The sequence below is a fragment of the Oreochromis niloticus genome, linkage group LG12, assembly GCF_001858045.2.
Source record: "Oreochromis niloticus isolate F11D_XX linkage group LG12, O_niloticus_UMD_NMBU, whole genome shotgun sequence".
Taxonomy (NCBI): domain Eukaryota; kingdom Metazoa; phylum Chordata; class Actinopteri; order Cichliformes; family Cichlidae; genus Oreochromis; species Oreochromis niloticus.
Genome location: NC_031977.2, coordinates 13,694,972 through 13,702,866, shown reverse-complemented (window position 1 = coordinate 13,702,866; position 7,895 = coordinate 13,694,972). Strand labels below are relative to the sequence as shown.

The following is a 7,895-nucleotide window of genomic DNA, read 5'->3' as shown; positions in this document are numbered from 1 at the left end:
GAGTTTAACGAAAAACAGTCGTACATGTACAATGATAATAATGGGCTATTGATCTATTCTATTCTACTCTAAGCGAGGATAAGAAACACTGGGAAAAAAGACGTTATAATATGAAAAACATATTATATTTATAAATAAATAACAAATAATTCTTATTTCAATATTATATATATATATATATATATATATATATATATATATATATATATATATATATATATATATATATATATATCAATTAGTTGATTCACTTTATTTTTAACCAAAGCAGGATATATATAGATAGTTATTTCACCATCTTTGCACGCTGCACCATTAAACTTATACATATGCTATATGTTGCTATTGCCTGTGTCATGTTGCCACTGAGAACGAAAAAAACTAATAGAGCCCGATTCCTTGTGTGCGATCACTTATTTGGCCAATAAAGCCCATTCTGAATTTAAAGTTGTATTAAAGTTATACAACTTCCTGTGTGTTTGCCTTTTCTTCCGGGCCTTGACGTTTTTCTGCAAGACTGGGCCCACACTGACGTAACTTCTTAATTACATTCATGCATTTGAGGGAGGGATCAAAAGTGATTGTGCAGTCCCCCCAGCCCCCCAGCCTACCATTGACAAAGTGAATCTCATGGTGGGAATCTAAGTTTAAAAGGAAAGAATAGAGAGGCGAAGCTCATTTGTTTATTGGATCTGTTTATTTATTGTTTATTGGATTCGATGTGACTCCAGTTATAGGCTATGTTTGGAAATGTGTAAAGGTTTTATGCAGATACACAGAAAAAAACAGTCTTGGCTTAGCACAGCAGGCAGCATGATTCACTTATCAAACAAAAGCTGCATCAAGTGTTACAGCGGAAAATATTTTTTGTCTTAAACTGTAATAAATTCTTAATGGCAGTAAGTCTGTGGGTAGTCAATTATTCATGGAGACTAAACCTGAAGTAGTGTCTGACAGGATTTTATTTCCGGTTCATAGAAATCCCTCAGAAATCATCCCAGTCTGTGCACGGCTCCACCGAGTCCTCGGCATAAACACCAAACGACCCGCTTCCCAAAGAATGCTTGACCTGAAAAAGACAGGAAAAAAAACGGACTCTAACATGAAAAGCTGTAAAGACCAACAGCCAGTATTGGATTCGCCTTACTTTGGGAATAACCGGGGCTGTTAATGTCCTTTCACAAAGTCCGTCCCAGTTGAATCCTTCAAACCATCTGAATAAAAACAGAACATCATAGCAACATGTTTCCAAGCAGAGCCTCAGTGTTTCTCCCCAGAGTACAAAAAAAAAAAAAAAATCCATCATCTTACTTGTGTTTCTGAATGTCCCTGGCCCCATTTCTCTGACTGCCCAGTCTCTCTGAGGGATTGCTCCTTGAACAGACCAGCAAATGAGATGAATTAATAATCAGTTTCTTATCTTCAGGAGGTGGTATTACAGCACACTTGCACTGTTTCTGTCTGCTTTTGTGTGTTGAGGGTGGAAAAAGTGTGAAAAAGCACTAAATAACAATAATTTAAAAAAAATCTGTCCAAGCTTTCACATTGTGCTTAGTGGCTCGTATTCACACCTGCACAGTTTCTTTATGAGACTGGAGGCACTTCTGCTGATGGTTTTTGGGAAGTCGACCTGGTCGATGCCACGAATTGTTGCAGTGAGAATTTTCAGCGGGTCAGAATGGCTGAATGGGAGCCTGGAGAGGAGAACAGGTGGCTGTCAAGATAACTTCAATCTGCAACCGGAGAAATATGCTGAAAAAAAGGAGGGCTGTCCAAAAATTTGAAAAGCTTACCTACCACTCAGAAGTTCAAACACAAAAACACCCAGCGACCACAAGTCTGCACACATGTTGTGGCCTTTGTTTGAGATGATTTCAGGTGCCATGTAGCCCAGCGTACCACAAAACGTCCATGTTTTCTTACCCACCTCAACCTTCTTTAGACACCTGGAGCCAACCTGCAAGAGACAGATATGAGTAGATTTGTTCTCATCTCTGCTACATTTCATTTAACAAGACGTGACGTTAAGACTGTAGTACCAGCTTGGCATAACCGTGCTCATCCAGAAGAACATGTTCAGGCTTGAGGTCCCTATAGATGACACCATGACAGTGCAGAAAGGACAAGGCCTTTACAACACAAGCTGTGTAGAACCTGGTGCTCCATTCATCCAAATATCCTCTGAAACAGTTTGGAGAAGTGGCTGACATCAGGTGCAGGTCATTTAATATTTTACTGTGAGGAAACAGTACAGGACTACAAATACATGCCTCAAATATTCAATTTATTCTTAAGTACTTACTTGTCTTTGAGTAGATTAGATAAATCTCCACCAAGACAAGCTTCTGTCAAAACGTACAGATGCTCTGCATCTTTAAAGGTTTTGTGCAGCCTGTGATCAATGAAAATAATAATTACTTTAAATCTTTTTCCTCAGCATCAACAATATTTTACCAGACAGATCTAAGTATGGGACACACCTGACTATAAACGAACAGTGGGTCTCCATTAGGATGTGGCTTTCTCTCCGGATGTGCTCTTGTTGGCCACTGCTGACAATCAGCTTCTTCTTGAGGACCCTCATGGCAAAAGGACACTTTGTCTTGCTCTTCAGTTGCACCTTACAGAGAACAGAAGTAAATGCATTACATTATAGACACATCGCCGAGGGCGAGCTGCTTGCAGATTGACCCTCACCAGGTCTACGTGACCAAACTCCCCGACCCCCAAAGAGCAGATAATCTGGAAATCACTTAAGGTGGAAGTAGACAGGAGGACAGGATCCACATCTGAGCTGCTTACAAGGAAAACAGGGGTGAGCTTTTATTCTGTGTCTTCTGTATATAGAAATGAAACAGTGTTTTAACGCTTCTCACTCGACTTCAGGTTCATCGTTTTGTTGCTCCTCTTGACTGCAATCAGGTGCCAACCCATCAATGATGCTCTTAAAGGTGCTGTAATACAGAGAATTACGAATATTCAGGTTAGATTAAGCACATTTTCAAATCAGAGAGCAGTGTGACAGCTGAATCACTTACTCTCTGTCTATTACCAGGCACGTAACTTCTCCAGCAGCTATCACACTCACAGTCCGAATGTCCTCTCTGAAGACAAGCAAGTATTACAAAATAAAACTATCAATAAGACTATCAATATACATATATATATATATATATGAATGTGCTTTTTCATTATATGTGCAGAAATTTCTTTACAGCATCATCTGAAGGAGCTTTTTTTCCTTCTTACCCCCACAGAGCCTTTTCTCCAAACCACTGTCTCTCAGAGAGCTTAGAAAGAACTACCTGTTCTTCCTGCTCTTGCCCCTTTTCAGTCACTTTCACCTGTCAAATGTAATGAAAAAAGAGGTAATGGTGATGAGCGCAACGCACCAAAGTAAATTATCACCATCATAAAGTCATTTCCGCCACTGCTTTGACATTTCTGTCATCCAGGCTGTAAATCTTTTCCTCAGAAAGCCCCCCTTGATCTGCGCAGCAGGATGAGAGCAGAAAACTTTACCTGGCCTTTGCTGATGATATAAAAAGTGTCTCCTGTGGCCCCTTGTCGAATGATGTAGTCGCCGTCGGCGTAATGTGTCTGTGGAAGACAAATGAAAACCGACAGCGGTGTGACCAGTGGAAAAACATCAATAAAACAAAGAAGGGTTCATCCAGAGAGCTTTCCTTGCACTTATACAGGCACTGCATGTAAACATTCACCTCATCCATTAGCTGGATACACCAGTGTGCTTCACAGTTAAATAACTTCAAGTGTACCTCTTCCATGAGATCCGACATTTTCATGAGGACATCTGCTGGGAGCGACTGGAGGAAGGGAATGCTGCACACAGATACAAACAAAAAGCACTGGATATCATCCGCAATAGCTCATGTAGGTGCATGAGGACAATGAGCAGATACCGTGCTCAGAGGTAAAAGCCTACATGGCCCATCAAAGCAGCTTTTTGGAGCTGCTTCATGTGCATCAGTCTGATTTTCACCTGCTAAGAAGCTCCACTGAATGGGAAAGGTGCTTGAGACCACTCTGCATGAGTATGGTCTGGTAGCTGTTGCGATCCACAACCCACAGCCTGCTGTCCGTTCGTGCTGCAGATCAAAAGACAGAGACAGAGGAAGACGCTGTGTCAGTGACAGACGAGTGAAAGCACTATCGAGACTCACGCTGCCTGTGATGGATGTGGACGTGCAGCCAGTAAGTAGGCCAGGATTTCATTAGAAATGCTTACCGTGTATCGTAAAAACTAAAAATACTTGTTTTCCTCACAGAGGTCAGTAGATATCAATCAAATCTAATTTCCTTCAGCCATCATCACCATCTTTCTTTGTAATAGAGCTTGAAAGAGAGTGTCGTTAATTAATAATGACCAGTATTGATTGATTCACTGAACCTTCCTGCAAACGGAAGACGACGTCCCCTCCAGACAGTCTAATAAGATCGAGCATCTGATTATTGCGGTGCAGTCCTTATCTCAGTTCCCCGTTTTTGGATACAAACCAAACTTTGTCGCTTTACCATCGTATGACACACGGCGTACAGCCATTGGTCCTTAATTCAATCTCCTACGCCAGGTATGATGGGAAGAAAAGTAATTTCAGGTCAGGAAGGAGATAAATGCAACAGGCCTTAAATGGATTGAAAAAAAGAGGGTACATGGAACAAGGGGGAGCAGCGAGTTTTGTTACCAGAGAGCAGACAAATGTAGAACAGTGAATTGGAAAGGCTGCCTGGTTACAGGATAACGAAAGGAGTTTTTAAAAAAAGGGGAGGAATGGGATGCTTTTGGGACCAAACAAGACAAAACAGACAGATTTTTCAATTTAAACTGATCCGGCCATTTTCACAGCCTATTTATTTGTGAAACCAGGTCAGACACACGCAGCCACGACTGAAAAGGTTTTCCCACAGGACTCTGTGATCGGATCCTCAAAGGAAATGATAGCACAGTTTCTGCTTTTAAGAGGGAAAAAAAATCATGTTTTTACACCAGAAAAGCACAGATGAGAGGTTGTAACGCAGCGGTCATTGAATCGAGATCGTTTACAAGAAGATTATTTTTAAATGTTTGCAAGATGCTGAGATGCTGGATTGTAGGGAGGAGATGTGGCGCTTCAGGCAGCCGTGTTAAGCGGAAAAAGCCGAGGATGCTTTAAATTCCTCACATCCGTTAGAAAGCCATGCGAAGCTGTTGTAAGATCTCAGAGGGTCTTTTGATTTTGAATTCAACAGGCATCTTTTGTCCGAGGCCACAGCCAGAAATCTTACCGCTTGCGAAATTCGCTTAAACTAGAATTATTTATATCCTCGCCGAATCAAAGTTAATCACAGAGAAATTCTTCAGGTTGACAGCTCTCCTGTGACATCTGAGCGCAATTATAAAATAAGGAAGCCGATGCAAAGCTTTGATTTACCTGACACAGAGTAGGTGTGGGTGCAGTTGTAAAGGAGCGCTAGCTCTCCAAACAAGTCTTCTGGTTCAACTGTGAGCAGCTTCAGTCCATCTTTCATCATTTCCAGCCTCCCTTCTGCGAATAAACAAACACTGGGTGAAGGACGACGCAGAGAAATGCGTTTTATGTCAGATAATGTACAGACTGAGAGAGATGTACAGCACAAACAACAGAAAGGCAAGGAGACCGGAGATAAACAGCCGCTCCGTCTCCTCGGGCTCAAGCTGACATTTCAACCCAAACTAGAAATGTGTTGCTCCACATGCTGTCACTTTATTGCACTTCTATTTGCTTCTATTTATCAGTACAAAAATTTTAATATAAAGATATGATCAAGCTCATCATTTAATCAGTCTGTCCTTAAGCATCTGACATCTCAAGGAAGCCTTAATAAATATCCTCGTGTGTGATTAATAGCGGCCATTGCAAGAGGAAAAAAGGATTTACCTTCCAAAACGTAAGCCTGAGCCCCAGCGGTCCCCTCCTGAATAACATAGCAGCCTTGATTGATGGTGGTGGAATGCATGCAGGCGATGATGGCTCTGATTTCTCCTTCATCAAGGTGCTTCAGCAAGTCGTTTCTCAGAAATGATGCCCGAATCAGCCTCTGGGACCTGAGGACATGAGGAAACGATATGAAATTTGCACGTGAGGATGAGTTATTAAACAGTGTCAAATACTTGAGCGTCTGACAATGAATAAAAAAAAAGCATTGGTTCATCATGAGTCATGCAGTCAGCAGTCAGTGAGCCTTGAACATGCATGAGTGTGATTTTTCAATCTGAGCAGGTGTAGCTCTGAAGGGAACACTGTGTGCTCTTACTCGTGGCTTTTGTCACAGCTTCTCTGTGAAACCAAGGCGAGAGTCACTGGGTCCAGAGTGAGGGGCTCACAAATCACCGTCTGCCTTCTGGGTCTCTTGTTGTCATCAGTTTGACCTGAGGTAGAAGCAAAAAAATAAAGAATAAAAAAGTCAAGGAAATCAAATAGAACTCTATATCAGTCCTAATAAGCTCTGCAATTATTAAAACAGCACAAAACTGCCTACATGCACTGACTGCAGAGGCTCCTGGGAGGGAGACAGTGGTTCTGTAGCGGTCTAGTTCTTCCTGCAGCCTCCGGATGAGTTCATCCTTCGTGTCCAGCTCAAGCTCCAGCTCATCTATCAGCGTGTCCCTCTGGCGAAGCTCCTCAATCTTTAGTTGCAAGGCAAACTGGAGGTCCCGAAGTGTACCCATCACCTGCAAACACTAGCAGACTTCATCTATGCTTTTGACAAAGAGCCATCCATAGAGTATATACATTCCTACAGCTGCTATGCAGCGTGGATCTATCTACAACAAACTTGACCTCTGTATGATTTTGATCTACACCTCTCTTTATTATTTAGCTAATCTGTCCAGGTGTAATGGCTTCTACCTGGATAAGAGCATAGATCCACCTGTTTTGGGCTTCTTGTACATTTTCACACCTATACGAGTGTTCATATGTTTACGAGCACATTAATGTTCACTGCAAATGAGTCACAGGTAAGGTATAGCCCCACATTGCAAGCATTAGCTCTAGTCTGTTGTTCTGCATCTCTATACATAATTCAAGCCACATTAAGAGAAAATACAAAGAAAGTAGAAATGAAATGCTTACACAGTAAATGTTAGTACAAACTTCCTACTGAGTCCCACACAAAAGTCCTAACAGGAATAAAAACATGAAAATAACATTGGATTTTCCATGTGACTGTTAGGCGTGGCTGATGCTTTCACGATGATTTTTTCTGTTTTTTTAATCTTTGCTGATTTTAGCTGTCATGTTTCTAATTGACTGTCTGTTAGCACAGATGAGGCTGTATCCGCAAACTGTATTAATGCTGTGCGATATTTCACACCATAAACAAACAAACAAACAAATGAACACAAACATCACTTACCACACGCAGCCTGTATGGCGTTATGGGGTCTATTTCACCGGCGTGTTTTGGCCTGGTTTGGCTGCAGACTGTTCACTCGACAGGTGCACATCCCGTCTGTAAGTGCCCAGCTGAAGGATGCTCTTCTTTCTTGCTCGCGGCTGGCCGGGGCTGGGCACAGACAGCAGGCAATCACATGACCCACACGGTGGAAACCATGCGGGGAGGGTGAGATGAGAAACGTGTGGATCGGATCCCATCTGGGTCACGGGGTCCTCAGGGTGTTCCGGAGCCTTGGGAGTAGGTGGGGATCCGGCAAACTGTGCAATGCATGTTAATGATTGTATGCCCAACCGATCATGAAGCAGGTTAAAGGCTGGCCGTGTGCACCGATCAAAGATTTATTCGTTTTCTCTCCATAGCAGCTGTGCAGCCATCCAAATATAATTTTACCTTATATCATGTTTTTTTTTCTCTCAGTAAAAGGCTTGATATGTATTTGATGTAGGTGCGTAAAG

General features: G+C 42.0%; 1 protein-coding gene across 3 annotated transcripts; it reads right to left on the bottom strand.

Moving 5' to 3' along the window:
- Window positions 1-678: 678 nt before the first annotated feature.
- Window positions 679-7,806, bottom strand: prkg1l (protein kinase cGMP-dependent 1, like). 3 transcript variants are annotated; one of them, XM_005457453.4, is made up of 20 exons: window positions 7,399-7,803; window positions 6,520-6,712; window positions 6,295-6,409; window positions 5,919-6,085; window positions 5,433-5,546; window positions 4,004-4,109; window positions 3,723-3,843; window positions 3,523-3,600; window positions 3,250-3,344; window positions 3,039-3,104; window positions 2,877-2,954; window positions 2,698-2,794; window positions 2,481-2,620; window positions 2,303-2,392; window positions 2,040-2,181; window positions 1,794-1,957; window positions 1,572-1,694; window positions 1,312-1,374; window positions 1,148-1,214; window positions 679-1,069 (listed from the first exon to the last, which is right to left on the bottom strand). In XM_005457453.4, the coding sequence occupies exons 2-20, from the start codon at window positions 6,707-6,709 to the stop codon at window positions 986-988; spliced, it is 2,100 nt and encodes a 699-aa protein (XP_005457510.1). In that variant the 5' UTR covers window positions 6,710-6,712; window positions 7,399-7,803; the 3' UTR covers window positions 679-985. The 3 variants fall into 3 exon arrangements, with proteins under 3 accessions (XP_005457510.1, XP_005457508.1, XP_005457509.1); XM_005457451.4 differs by having other exon boundaries at window positions 679-1,214; window positions 7,399-7,806; XM_005457452.4 differs by having other exon boundaries at window positions 679-1,214; window positions 3,780-3,843.
- Between the last annotated feature and the right edge of the window lie 89 nt (window positions 7,807-7,895).

What these genes read in the sequence shown, in the direction of transcription:
- prkg1l (XM_005457451.4), bottom strand. Translation starts at nt 6,709, where the DNA reads ATGGGTACACTTCGGGACCTCCAGTTTGCCTTGCAACTAAAGATTGAG. An exon ending in TGCCTGGTAATAGACAGAGA is followed by an intron (nt 2,955 to 3,038) that starts GTAAGTGATTCA and finishes TCTGTATTACAG; the next exon opens with CACCTTTAAGAGCATCATTG. An exon ending in TCTAATCTACTCAAAGACAA is followed by an intron (nt 2,182 to 2,302) that starts GTAAGTACTTAA and finishes AAACTGTTTCAG; the next exon opens with AGGATATTTGGATGAATGGA.